Genomic DNA, 14,653 nt, shown 5'->3' with positions numbered 1-14,653 from the left:
CATTATTTCACAATCAATATTAGGCTCGTTTGATAGGTTTCGTTGAGTATATTTTAAAAATATAAAATTTATTTAAAAAAAATATGTGAAAAAAAAGTTATTAATATTTACAATTTTATACAATAATAAAATAAGTGAGATACAAAAATGGGTGAGAGAGAGCAAGTGGATGGGGGTAAAACGGGAAATTCCCCCTTCCGGTGTCAGACACCCCCCTGACACGGGGGGTGTGATTAACAGCTCTCAAAATTCAAACGAAGCTCTCTCTCTCTCTCTCTCTCTCTCTCTCTCTCTCTCTCTCTCTCTCTCTCTCTCTTCAAACGAAGCTCTCTCTCTCTGTCTCTCTCTCTCTCTCTCTCTCTCTCTCTCCATTTTCAAAATCCAAACGAAGCTCTCCCAACGTCGCATCTCTCTCGCAGTACAATAACATTTGCTTTGGTGGGTTTCTATTCTCTCTCTCTCTCTCTCTCTCTCTCTCTCTCTCTCTCCATTTTCAAAATCCAAACGAAGCTCTCCCAACGTCGCATCTCTCTCGCAGTACAATAACATTTGCTTTGGTGGGTTTCTATTCTCTCTCTCTCTCTCTCTCTCTCTCTCTCTCTCTCTCTCTCTCTCTCTCTCTCTCTCTCTCAGTGTGTATATATCTCCCATCATCTCTCTTTTATATAGACTAGCGAAATTCCCTTCTCCATTGACGTGCCGTGAATGTTTGGTAGCCATAACCCTAATTACCACAGTATTTTGGGTTCTCTGAATTTTTCAATCAAAATTTGGTTTAGTTTGTTGGGACTATTTTGATGTTTAATTTTAAGATTGAGTCTGGCCACATGTGAGTCCTTTCTAACCTAAACAGAGACCTCTTATTAACATTTGGAAGTTAAATTTATTCACTAGAATTGTAAAAATGAGCATCCATACAAAGTGTGCTCCCATTTTTATTTGTATCCTTTGTGTTCGACAAAATGTGTGAGAGATATGGGTGGGTACATGCTTTTTTCTTACATTCTACGTGTTTGGCAAAATATGTGAGACAGACACATGAATGACCACATACCTTTCTTCTCTGCTCTTTTGTGTTCAAAAAATCATACCTTGCTTTGGTTATTTATGTTAATGTATCTAAGTTTTGATTTTCACGTGCAAGGCTCAGATCTGATTTGGACTCATGGACAGCAGCAACTCATTCAACCTATTGTATATGTGGTTCCGGCATATGATTTTACTACTCCATTTTTTATTGTGTAGTTGAAGCCTGAGCGATTGGAGCTGATTTAGTTGTTGATCTTTTTAAATCTGATTGTGTGTTATTCTATCTAATGGACATTTCACATTTGATTCATGTACAACATTTTTGGTACTTTTAAGAAAACGCATTTTCAAGAAATGCATTTTTTTTGTCGATTTTTTGGAGTCAATGTTTTCTAGGTGTTGAGAACACAATGTAGAGTCTTGCTTCTTTTGGGTCGCAGACAAGCCGGAACTGTAACTTCAAAAAAATCATTAAGCCCTTGACAAAATGAGATGGAGCGAAGTTTCTTCATTAAGCAGAGAGAAAATAACAAATTTTGTTTTTAGTTTGTTGTCCATTTTGTGCGTACAATTTTCTTCTCTTAGCAAGGACATTGCAGCAAAAAAACTAATCTAAGATTGTGCATATGTTGTTGAACAATGGGAATTGAGATCGTCAATATTCTGTTAAAATTCTGGGATTTCTTATTCATTGTGCCACTGTGGAAGTTGGATTGTATATGAACAAGGTTTTGATCTGCAACAAAGTATGAAGTTGTTTGTATGCCTATTCAAGTTATTGAATTCCAATATTTGTTGACCTCAGGGAGAGGGTAAATTGTGCGGCGATGCCACCAGTAAGAGGTTTCTATTTCCTTCACAAGGGATGAAAAGGATTTGTGCCCCAATCCCAATTTGAAGCGACCGGCCAATCAGGTAGTTCAATGCAGAATTGGACTTGCTTACAAGTTTAATACTATGTGATCTATTTTGCTACTTGGGTAAAGTTGGTATTCTTATTTTGCCAAACTTCTGAAAAATTGAGATTTAGTCATACTTCTGAAAAATGGGATTCCTTCAATGGCATGGTCACATAAGGAACATCTTGGTATTAACATTTATTCCTGGCACACCCTATCTACATTGTCATTTTTTGGCTCATCCTATTTATATGACTTTTACATGGTTCTGACTGGAACTTTTTCTCTACTACAGCTGCTGTGAAATAGAGCAATTGGACAAAGAGGTATTCCACGTTTACATCAAAGAGGTCAATAATGCAAATGAAATATTTTGAAGTGTGCAGGTCGAGGTTTTTTGGTTTGGGTGATATGATGTCAATGTAATACTTCCAATGAGGAATGAATTAAATTATTGCTTATATGTCTTGGATCATGGATGTCACAGGGTTTCTATATAAGCACATAAATGAAGAGTGTGATCTCTGTTGTGTATTATTTTTATTGGTATTGTCATTGATTTTGTGAATGCAAAAGTTAGAGATTGATAAATTGTTTGTTCTTTAATTTGTTGATTCAAGTTAATCAGGTCAATGAATATGCGTGGGCTATTTGCTTTTCACATTGTTGGAATCGTTGGATTGAGGGTGTAGATATTGCACGTGAGCCCAGTAATGATTTGCGTGTGCAGATTGTTTGAGCCGTGCCTGAACGCTAGTGTATCAATATCATAGAGCGGGTGTTGTTCTTTTCTCTTTCTTTTCCTCGATGTACCCTTATCAATATATATATATATATATATATATATATATATATATATATATATATATATATATATATATATTTATTTATTTATTTATTTATTTATTTATTTATTTATTTATTTATTTATTTTTGCAAATAAAAAAAATAGGCGTCAAAGCAGAAGAGTAAACAAGGCAGCATCAGCAACATCAGAAAGAAATAGCAGCACTAAAGCACCCATTTGGAACATGTTCTCCTTTGTTTGTTTGTTTGTGTTGCCTCTGCCTCTGTTTTCGACGAATTGATTTCGACTCCAAAACTTCAATTTTTTCCTCATTAATTTGTGAAGAAATTGTTGCATATCATTTTCCTCGCCAAATAGGTGTACTGTCAAGAAAAAAGAGGCAAAATCAACACATTTGTTGCCGCTCTATTTTTTTTTTTATTCGATTGAATCCATTTAACATGGAAGTTTGAAGGCAATTACAAATTTCATCACGAAATGCAAGAGTGAACCAAAACTATCTAAAACTACTCAAATGGCACCTAGTGCCGAAGCAGGCCGGCAATAAACGTCTAGACATAAGAACCAATCGCAGCAAAGATAATTGAGTATCCAAATAGACACCCAGTTCAAACCCACAGTTAGCACAAGATGAAACCTAGGCGGCTATGATGTCCAGAAAAACTCAACGTTGGCACACCCATATCAGAAGCACAATGACGCCGACGAGTAACCACCGACTAGCGAAACCCAATGATGGTAGGACCACCCGGTGCGAGCATTGTTGAAACTTCAAGCTCTGGCATGCGACTGCCGGCAGAACGACGACCCGTGAGACCACGGTGAAGCACTATACACCACACCCGAGCACCAAAACTCCCAACTACACCCCAATCTCGCTACCAAAGCTGCCAGCACAACCCAAACACACAACTAATAGGCGCATAAATGTTCACATAAGCGCCTACTAATTTATCCTTGCTAGGTCATTTTATATTATTATTTAGAATTTTATACTTTATTTCTGTATTGTAGATATTTTGAGGCGCAACATTCGAATGAGCTTTATTTGTGCAAAGATATATTGATCTGTGAGTTTGGGGATTATTTTGTAAGGCACGGTCAACCAACTAAATTAAATGGCAGGCCCATTGATAGGTTATGGGGTTAATTCCTTGAAGAAATTGATTCTATTTAACTGTGCTCAATTATCTAAGGAAATAAGGTGGGCCCAATGATACACAATTACAAAAATAGTGGGCCAAGGCTTAATATGGAGTACGACTGGAACAAGGAAAAGAAAATGGGGATGTTTGGAGGTATCAGCAGCAGCTTATAAAAAGGAGGTTTTGGACAGAAAAGAAAAGGGGGATTGGGGCTGCCGAGATTCTGATTCCCACGGACAACAGAAGTTCGAAGTTTTAATTAGCAGTTAGAAGTTCGTTTTTCTTCCCAGAGTTTTTCCCTTCAAGTTTTCAATATTTGTTCGAGCAGCTTTGCTAACAGCAGAGACAATTCGCAGAGAACCACGCAGAGACAAACGCGTTTGGTCCCATTTCGGGTCCCAAAAAAATCTAGAAAAATATCCACAAATTTTTGAATATTATTTTATGGGATCCTGTAAAAAATCAGCTCCAGTGGATATCGGTAAGTATTATTTTTTGATTCGTAGGGGCGAAACTGCTCAGTTCGCCCTTACGAATCAAAAAGTAATACTTACCGATATCTACTGGAGCTGATTTTTTACAGAGCCCCATAAAATAATATTCAAAAATTTATGGATATATTTCTAGATTTTTTTGGGACCCGAAATGGGGCCAAACGCGTTTGTCTCTGCATGGTTCTCTGCGAATTGTCTCTGCTCAAAGTTTTTTTTGTTGTTCGAGTATTTAAGTATTCGGTAATTCGTTTTAACTTTTGTTTTCTAATTAAAGTTATTCGCTGGTATTTGATTAGTTGATATTTTTCTGTTTACTTTTCATCTCGCGCAATATAAACATGTTTCAAGTTAGGGTTTTTCCTTTTTCATGCATAATGATTAGTGAGTAGTTGCATAGGTAGGGTTGCGGGGTGATTAGCACACCGTGTCCGGGTCAGACACGTTCTGCTCCTGTTTTGAAACAATAAAGAAAAGGCAATTTTAGGTTACTAAAGAACATTCGTTGGACAAACCCGGGCATCGTTGGACGAACCCGGGTATCGTTCGAGCCCATGTGAACGGGGGAATGGGGGTCCAAAACTCATTATCTGCTGCGCATGGATAAACACGACCATAAAGGTTCGCATCTTTCGGGATATCTTTTTCTCTCTAAAGTCGAATGATTTTAAGAACACTGAATGGAGCAAGGAAGTCCAGAACTGATTGTGTGTGCTATGAACCCTACGACCGTACCTCCTTTTAATTATTTGAAAAGTACAATTAATTTCTAGGTTTTAGTTAATCTCAATCAATTGACAAGGGGTGGCTACCTAAGAGCTAGTTTAATCAGTAACAACCCGAGTTTTTAGTCAGCACACTGTCTCTGTGGATTCGACTCTGGACTTACCGGATATTGTGCTACATCGGTCTCCGCCCTACGCTTGGGACAACCCATTAATTTAGGTTTAGGAAATTGTCAAGCAGCAACAAGACCCTCACAGCTGAAAACTACCATCCAAACAACCCAAACATCTGCTGCTGCTCAAAGCCTTGCCTTTGCAAGACATAATACCAATCAACCACGCCAAATTTCTGTGTAGGGTTTGAGACTTAGGATATTTCTTTTCAGGTTTGGGGTGGCCCATCAGGTGTTTAGTTTGGGCCTTGCCCTTGTTTGAGCTTGGCCCTTACTTTGTTTGGGCTTTGCCCTCTCAGGTGTTTCGGGCTTGGCTCATGAGGTGTTTGGACTTTGTCCATTTTGCTGTTTTTATTCAACCGTTAGTTGGATTCCCCTCGCCTCTCCTAATTAACTTGATATACCCTCTGTCAAATTTTTCTTTAATAAAATTTTATTACCTATAAAAAATAAAAATAAAAAAAACCTCACTCATGGAGAAGATATCTTTTTTTTTAATGGATACAGCTCCCTCCCCAGGGCCTTTGTATTATTCAAGTTCAACGAATTGTAGACTTATGATAGGAGTTGACTTGCAACAAAAGAGACTACATTCTATAAAACACCATCACAAGACCATAATTTACTACAGTAGAAAACAAGAAAAGTCATAAGCCAGACCAGCCCAGAAAATGAATTCACTAACCACAACATGAACCATAACATGAACAAACAAGATCTTCACCTTATTACAAATGATTCAGACCCAAATGAAGAACAATCTACAATCACAATTGACCAGTGCATATTTGCAAAGCGTTTTTGTCTATAGGACCCCACAATGCTATTAGAAAGCCACATTACCTTCCTATACCTATTGTGCAAGATGTCACCAGCACTAGTTGAACGACTTACTAAGCGGAAATGTCGTGCTGCTGCCAAAACTATATTGCCCAAATATGTCACCAGTAGAAGGACCTATTGAGAAAGCGTAAATGTCTGTTGGTGCTTCGTCACTCAGAAAACTTTCACTCTCTTCATGACTTTGTTGATTAATCCATGGATCCTTTTTATACTTCCTTAAACATTCTAATTCCGCAACCACTTCTTTCATTGCAGGCCTCTCTTCACTTTTCACACAAAGACACCTCTTTACAAGCTCCCCAATTGCTTGGAGTTGGTCCAAGGTCCCTTCCTTCACCACCCGTGGCTCTAAAATTTGGTACAACCTATTTTCCTTCATTGACACAAGGAAGTAGGTCGCCAAATTCCTTTCCTCTTGAGACCTCTCAGGACAAATAGGCTTTTTTCCAGTCAGTAGTTCTGCTAGAACCACTCCGAAACTGTAAACATCACTCTTCTCGTTTAACTGGCCAGTTTGGAAGTACTCAGGATCCAAATAACCTAAAGTTCCTTGTACTAATGTAGTCACTTGAGTTTGGTCCAAGGGAACTAGTCTCGAAGCACCGAAATCTGCCATTTTTGCCACGTAATTAGCGTCTAGCAATATGTTGGCAGACTTAACATCTCTATGAATGATCGGAATAGATGCGGCAGAGTGAAGATAGGAAAGTGCACTAGCTGTTTCTATGGCTATTCTCAATCGATCCTCCAGTGTTAACCAAGATAATGGCTTATGAATATGTTGGAATAGCGTGCCATTTGGTATATACTCATAAACAAGCTCGGGAACCTCTGATTCAAAACAACACCCCAAGAGCTTCACAACGTTCCTATGGTTAACTTGTGTTACTATCAACAACTCATTGATAAACTGCTCTACTTGGTTTGCATCCATTACTTTGGACTTCTTGACGGCGACTACGCGTTGGTCTGGTAAAATTCCCTTGTAAACCACACCGTATCCACCATGCCCAATTATTTGGTTCTCAGCATAGTTGTTAGTGGCTTTCTTTAGTTGTTCAGTTGTAAAGAACTTCGACGAATTTGCACTTGTTCCCTCGATTGAAGAAATTTTTTGTTTCATTAATAAGCCACCGTTCTGTTGGAAGAATTGCTCTCTTAGTTTGATTAGCTTCCGTCTATTGATGCAGGAGTATATCCAAATTACACCAATCAGTAATGACACGAAGCCAAAGCTCAATCCTACATAAAACATAGGTATAGAATCAGTCATTAGGCAGGGTAATCTCTATTAAAAAAAAATAAAAGCTATTTCGCAGTATGTTCATGTAATAAGCTTTGCCCAGACTTTGTCTTTATCACGGCAGGAAATTGGTTATGATTCCAATGGATTAGTGGCACTACATACCCATATATATGATCATTTAAAGTTGAAGATTTCTAAGAAATTTAATTTCATTGACTGTGCTACTATATATGTCAATGATGAAATTTAAATATAAACCGTAATAATGTACAACCAAGTAATCAATACAGAATGATGTGACAAATTTGAAAACAGACTAAGTCTTGTCAAGTTTAGCTACAGCCCGTCAACATGGCGTATTGCTTTGAAATGTTCCTGTTACCTCATTTTGATAGAATATTTTATTATATAAAATAAGATTACAAGATAAGATATTCAGTAACTGTGGAATCCCATCCCACGTTGGAAAATTAGAGAAGTATGGGCTAGTATATATAAGTAAAGGCAGACCAGTTACTATTAACTCGAGATTAATCTTTTGAGCTACGTGGTTAGATTAAGAGTTAAGCCGGTCAGTTGGCGCAGATCGTTACAGTGGGTATCAGAGAGTTGACACCAACCGGAAGTGTGAGGCGGGTCCCGCAAGTGAGGAGCTTGTCGTGCTTGGGTGGGCCCGACAAGTGAGGAGCTTGAGATGCTTGTCGTGCTTGGGCAGGCCCGACAAGGGACAAATGTGACGTACTTAAGCAGGTACTTGTCTCGCATCGCTTGGTGGGTGGAACTTGTTGGACCATGGGGCGTAACGAGAACGTTGCGATCTTACATGGCACAAAATGAAAGTACGAACATGTCGTACTACTTTTTAAGATCAAGAAATAGCAATTGTAGCCAAATCAAACCTAACCAAATCGAGCCTTAAATTCCAATTGTGACCAACAAGCCAAAAAGTCTAGTAAGGCGATAGAAGAAGATGTTGGAATTTCAATACCTATGTTTACTTGATATTGGCCGAGATTGTCCAGTACATGCACCACTCATTCTTATGTAACGATCGAGATTGCGTGATAGCTCTATCTAAACTATTGTGCATGACTTTACCAACCGAGAATTGGATCTGAAGCACGTTTTTATGTACTACGTACGTACCTAGAGATAACTTGATCACTGAGATTTGTGAGGCCTGATGAGTGCACCCACTTCCGTCGCTTCTTCCGTCGCCAAAGAAATGATGATTACATGAACAACTAAAATTTCCTGGAGTATTCGTGCAAGTTGCATTTCCATCACAGTCGTTAAGGCTGGAATCTTTGCATTCGTCAATATCTGCCAGTCAATCATTAAGAAATATATTGGTACGCTGATCTTATGATTTCACAACAAAGTAACTTATTGGAGAGATTTTAAAACGTCCATCTTTTTTTGTTAGGGGAAAGGGGGAGGGGAGGCCACCACTCATGAGTGGGACAAGCATGCAGTGGTGGAATTTTCATTTGGTGAATCTTCAAAACTAATTAAATCCCGTCATTCAAGTTTTTATTGAATGATAATCCAAAAATACACAGTTGACCAATAAAATGTTGATGTTCAAAACTTCCTCAAAAATTAAATGATATACATGAAATATAAAACTTGTGTGAATGAGAAAGACAGTCCAGAAATACAAGATAAATATGAATTTGGGCCAGGGCACAAGAGGGATTTCTTGTGAATTTCCTAACCCCAGTGTGGATGGCCTACCCTTGATCTGACTGGAGAGGAGAATATCGAGGTGCACGTTTAAGCTGGCCTGGCGCAGCCCTTACGTTTAAAATAAAAAAAAAGATATAACCACGAAGGGAAAAAATTATATTTGCAAAAAAACAGTGGGGGGAGGCAGGCCTCTTTGTAGCTCCGCCAATGCAGGCGTAGGAATCTAACCCAGGCCAAACGAATGGGCCAAACGATGCTCGACCAACTGAGACACCACCCACATCCAAAACGTCCATCTCACAAGTGTCTATGTGACATAATTAAAGTCGGAATCATAATGGAGTACAAGCCAACAGAGCACTAATTACGTACTGATACTTAATTTCGACGTTAAATAATAGTTACGTTCTGATGCTTGCTTTCTTGAAATAACTTTGGATCTTATTCTTTTACTTATGAGTTTACCACATAGCATTATGAGTTGGGAAAACAAAAACAGCATAGCCAACAAAAAACCTGTGCATCCAGGATTGAGATAAGGATTGCCCTCGTAACCAGTTTCGCAAGTGCAAAGATACCCTCCAGAGCCACCATCCGTATTATTAGTACACAAAGTATTCGACTGGCACAAATATGCATTTGAGTTCTGGGCTTCAACACAATTCTGGCTTCCAATCGCGAAATCAAGTACTATGGGCACTCGGTCCACGAAAGTGGGGTCCGAAATATCTGATAGACTGCTGTAATGAAAGTTATCCTGCTCTCCCATAAACGCATAGCCACATTTGTCGAATGACCAAACCTGTAACAAGCATAAGACCAAGACAGAGAGAATGACTTTTCAGGTGGTTATGATCTTAAGAACAAGACCGGAAAAAGGAGAAAACGGTGCAGCTTCTCTTCCAAGGGATGGAACGTCCAATTTTACCCAATTTTGGGCCGGGGACAATCAAAATCTTGATAATCGGGGACAATCAAGATATATTTGTTACGTAATCGTATTAATCGGTATTCAATCAAGTCACGATCTATAATTTCTAAATATGATGGCAAGTGGGCATAGAAAGAACACAGAACGAGACTAAGTAGACGGTGCAATACTTTTAGAGACGAGAGAAAACCTCCGTTGCCAAAAAATTTAAGGGAGGTGCATGGGATCCTTCACCCAACTACCTATGTGCCCCAAAAATTTAATTTCTTTAGCCTTTTGGTATTAAATTCGATTTCTTGGGTTATGTTTTTCAACAAATATATATAATGGTGGAGTAAGGTTTATTTCCCTTAAGATGATGCGAGGTTTTTAGAAAAAATTATGTTCATTGCTTGGTACATTTGGAAGGCCGGAAATGAAGCTGTGTTTGATTCGTCCACTGGGAGGCTATAAGCGAATATACTAGTTGTGTGGTGCCTACCTCAATCCATATGGATAACCCAACATGTGAGGACCTTTTTTCCCAATGGAGGGCTCCGGATAGAGGATGTGTGAAGTTGAATTGTGACGTCGCCGTGAAAAAGAATGGTAGGGATGCGACTGTGGCAATGGTGGCGAGGAATTGGAAAGGAAATCTTATTGACAGTGCTGTTGGTGCAGTGAAGATTTCATCTCCCTTCCAAGGAGAACTGATGGCAATCCGCAAGGCGTGTGAAATGGCCAAAGCGCTGGGCTTGCAAAAGGCGGTTATCGAATCAGACAATCAACATGCCATCAAGTTGAGTGTGTCCGAATTAGTCCCACCTTGGGAAGTCCTGGCGATTGCAGGGGATGTTAGGCAGATGAGATTGGAAATGGGGTTGGAATTTGCTTGGGCTAGAATGACTGCAAACGGGCTTGCTCATGTCGTCGTGTAGAAGGCCAGAGGTGGTCTCCTCCCTCAGAATTGGGTGGCTTCCCCCCCTGGTTATGTTGTTTCCCTTTTGGTTAAGGAGTCTTTTGTTTCTTTGTAAGCCCTCTGGGCAGCGTTTTTGGTTATCAAAAAAAAAAAAAAAAGGTTTATTTCCCTTCGCCTTAGGGTCGATGCTAGAATAAAAAGAGGACTGCACTAGGACTTGGGACCATGTCCTTCTACCTTTTAATGGTACGTATAAAATTAGCTAACTAATCCAACAATACGTATACTAGCTCCCATTTATCATCTCGTGAATCTTACATGTTCCCTCTAGTTTCATTCATAACCTCATCGCTTTAAATTCAATCCAAAACTAATTTGAAAATCTAACATGACTGTTACCTTTTGATCAATAGTTCTGCAGTGCTCCTGTGGTAACTCACCACAACAAATTCGGTCTTTTAACAGCGAAAAAATTCATCGGCAAAAGTGTAAAATTCGTCGCTAAAGCTTTTGACAACCAAAAAAATGGTTGCCCAATGTTAAGGAAATGAATTTCATATTTCTTGGGAGTGGAATGGGTGATCACTTAATAACATCTGGGACCTCTCCACTCATTGCCAATTGGCTTTGAGATGGATATAAAATTTCCACATGGTATCAGAGCGGAGCCTGTTCCACCTCACATTTTATAAAATTGACAATCCACACCCCGCAATGACAAACCAGTGAAAAGGCTGCACGATGATAGGACCCAAAAAGTGGCCACACGTGACAGACCTCAAATGCCGCTGCACGTGAGGGGCGATGTTAAATAAATGAATCTCACATTTCTTGGGAGTAGATTGGGTGATCACTTAATAACATTTGGGACCTCTCCACTCATTGCCAATTGGCTTTGAGATGGATATAAAATTTCCACACCCAATTTTGTCGACTTTTGTTTCGCACAAAAGGGGTACCACCAATCAGTGACAATATTTTTTGTCGGCAAATGCACATTTTGGCGATCGTCGCCATAAATGACCAAACTAGAAAAAAAAAATTCCCAATTTATTGTTGCTCTTGAACTCAAACTAAGACCTCCGGTTCCCAAAATACCATTCCCCCAACTTATCATTTGTCGATATTATTGTGAAATTTTATATATATATATATATATATATATATATATATATATATATTACTATTTTTAAAAGTTTTTAAAGTAATCTATGTATAATACATATATCATATCATTTATTTCAAACATATTGATTTTTTTGAAATTTAAAAAGTAATTAGTATTAAGTTTGGCAAAGAAATTTTCTTTTCGTCGCCAAATAGTACCATTCAGCGACAAAAATCCATGTTCGACACCAAATGATACCTTTTGGCGATGATTTCTATTTTTGTCGCCAAAGAGTACTATTTGGCAACAAATTTCCATTTTCTCACCAAATAGGTCAGATTTGGCGCTGAAATTCAGATTTTGTCGTGATACACCATTTTTGTTGTAGTGACTCTCCGAATTCATACACAAGTTTGTAGTTGTAAGTGGATGAAATTGGAGTACTACGTGGCGGTTGGAGTACTCAATAACTTGTGGTAATTAAGTGATTTTTTTTTAATGATTTACTTAATTATTTTTCATGTGTTGGTTTTCAAAAAAAAAAGAATACACAAGTCCAAACCTGGGTATGATTGGAAAAGCTAGAAAGGACAACCTCGTACGTCTGCAGGCCCTTTGGAATATCGGTTTGGCAGCAACCAACACCGGTACAATTTGCATCAATCAAGTCCGTACCGGTGTAGCATTTGGACCCACATGCACTAATGAGGAACTCGGCTTGACCAGCCCCCCAAAGCTCGCCAAAGTCATCGCAACCGACGACCATGAACTTATTTGCCGTGTCCGAATACGTGTATGGCGAGGCCAACTGCTGGGACCATATCGAGGTCCCAGAATTATTGGTCACAACCCCGGTCTGGTTGTAGCACATAGAAGCAACAACATTTTGGATCCGGACTTGGGTTGGTGAGATGGATAGGACCTCGAAGACACCTAAGAAGGGCTTTGAAGTGCTGCAGTTGATTGTGAAGTTCGAATCAAAGGAGCAGGCAGCCCCTATGCCGAAAGGGTAAGGGATGCTTAGGTTTCCACATTTAGGTTGGCAGCCTGGCTTGGTGCCGAGGAAGCTTGTGGAGGTTACATTGGCGATGTTGGCAGTTATGTTTTTTCCGAGTGTAGGTTGTGCTAATAGCAGGAGGAGCCATGAAAAAAACAAGAGTATTACATGGAGATACATGTTTAAGGATGGACACATAGTGTTGGAATTGGGATGTGAATGCACTTCAACAACGGAGTGATCAGGAAATCGATATCTGATCTGGCTTTGTGGTGGTTTGATACCGGGTTTAGGAATCTAGAGAAAAATGTGTGGGAAGCAACCTTTTATGCAACTTTGTGGTCTCTATGGCTGGTTCGGAATGACTATGTGTTTAATAGTGCTACCACGAGTTTTGAGATGGTGGGAGATTTGGTTAAAACTAGAGTTGCAATGTGGATGAAGACCAAGTTCGCGATCAAGATTTATTCAGTGGAGGAGTTCAAGGTGTTTCTTGATGGCATTCGTAAGCTCAAGTTGTAATTCATGTTGAGGGGTAGAGTCCGTCCAACTTTGGGTTGGATGGGCTAGTTTTGTTTGCCTTCTTTTTCTTCTCCCTCGATGTACCCTTTCGAGTTTTTATTAAAAGTTTCGTTTGCCGAGCAAAAAAAAAAACAACGGAGTGATCAGTTCATGTGTGTCTCTCTCTCTACATAGTAAATACCGAAGAATACTATTTAAATACAAGTGGAATGCTATGAATCTCTCCATATAGAAAAAAAAAATAGTGTTGTTTTAGAACAAGTAACGCAAGCGTGGGTCGACCAATTCAATGGAAACCACCCTGCGCAGGTTGTAACGGAAAGGCTGACTTTGGAGGCATTTTCAGAGACGAAAAACGGCACGTGGATTCTGGGTGTCTATGGAAAGACGGCAACTGAGTCAAGCCTGGAAACGAAAGTCGTCTGGAGTATCTATAGAGGGCTCTCCATCATTATGGAGAAAGGTATCACCGGTGGAACCTTGGATGGAGTATCTATAGATTCATTGGTTGTTGTTAATCTGATCAAGGGATGGAGCCCCCGTGAACCACCCCCAAAGCACCATCATTATTGAAGCTAATCTGATTCACATTTACCGTGACGCTAGCTAATTAACCAGTGTGCTGACCATCTAGCGTGTTTAGGTGCGGAGCAGGGTACGAGAGCTTAGTGGTCACTGATGACACTCCCATTTTCATTAGGGAATTCTTAATTAGGGATAGCCTGAATATCAGGCAAATTCTAGACTAGTAGCTTCTTTTGTGTCAGTATTGTTTGATTCTATTTTCGCTACTCGAGCGCACGCGTGATGCAGAACTCCTTTGCGTTCAAATTTTATAACATTCCGAACTACCAAAAACAAAAACAAAAAAAACTCCATTTTAATGACTACAAAACCCTAACTGTGAATTAAGAAATTTCTAACTAAATTCGCTTCATATTTATGACAAACTAAACTTACACTCTTTTGTTTGAACTGTATATCTTCAATATATTATTCAGGCAAAACAAACTTTTAGTAAATTATTACTCCCTCCGTCCCGCAATGTTTGGAACTTTTGAGAATTCCCACTTTTAAGAGAAAATTTTTTATGTACAATTGATGAGCTAACTTTCCAATTTTACCCTTATGTAATTTCAACACTATTTG

At 39.1% G+C, this 14,653-nt stretch overlaps 1 protein-coding gene across 1 annotated transcript; it reads right to left on the bottom strand.

Moving 5' to 3' along the window:
* Positions 1–5,914: 5,914 nt before the first annotated feature.
* Positions 5,915–13,208, bottom strand: LOC131321763 (wall-associated receptor kinase 5-like). The gene is made up of 4 exons (XM_058352701.1): positions 12,548–13,208; positions 9,565–9,850; positions 8,506–8,682; positions 5,915–7,355 (listed from the first exon to the last, which is right to left on the bottom strand). The coding sequence occupies exons 1-4, from the start codon at positions 13,178–13,180 to the stop codon at positions 6,148–6,150; spliced, it is 2,304 nt and encodes a 767-aa protein (XP_058208684.1). The 5' UTR covers positions 13,181–13,208; the 3' UTR covers positions 5,915–6,147.
* Positions 13,209–14,653: the final 1,445 nt, after the last annotated feature.

The sequence above is a fragment of the Rhododendron vialii genome, chromosome 4a (assembly GCF_030253575.1).
Source record: "Rhododendron vialii isolate Sample 1 chromosome 4a, ASM3025357v1".
NCBI lineage: Eukaryota > Viridiplantae > Streptophyta > Magnoliopsida > Ericales > Ericaceae > Rhododendron > Rhododendron vialii.
Note: the sequence above shows the minus strand (reverse complement) of the source record. Positions and strands in the feature narration are given on the sequence as shown.

Coding starts and splice junctions, on each gene's coding strand:
- LOC131321763 (XM_058352701.1), bottom strand. CDS start 13,180: ATGTGTCCATCCTTAAACATGTATCTCCATGTAATACTCTTGTTTTTT. Junction 9,851..12,547: donor GCTTTTCCAATCATACCCAG/GTTTGGACTTGT, acceptor TGCTTGTTACAG/GTTTGGTCATTCGACAAATG. Junction 7,356..8,505: donor AGTGATCAAGTTATCTCTAG/GTACGTACGTAG, acceptor TGTTTTATGTAG/GATTGAGCTTTGGCTTCGTG.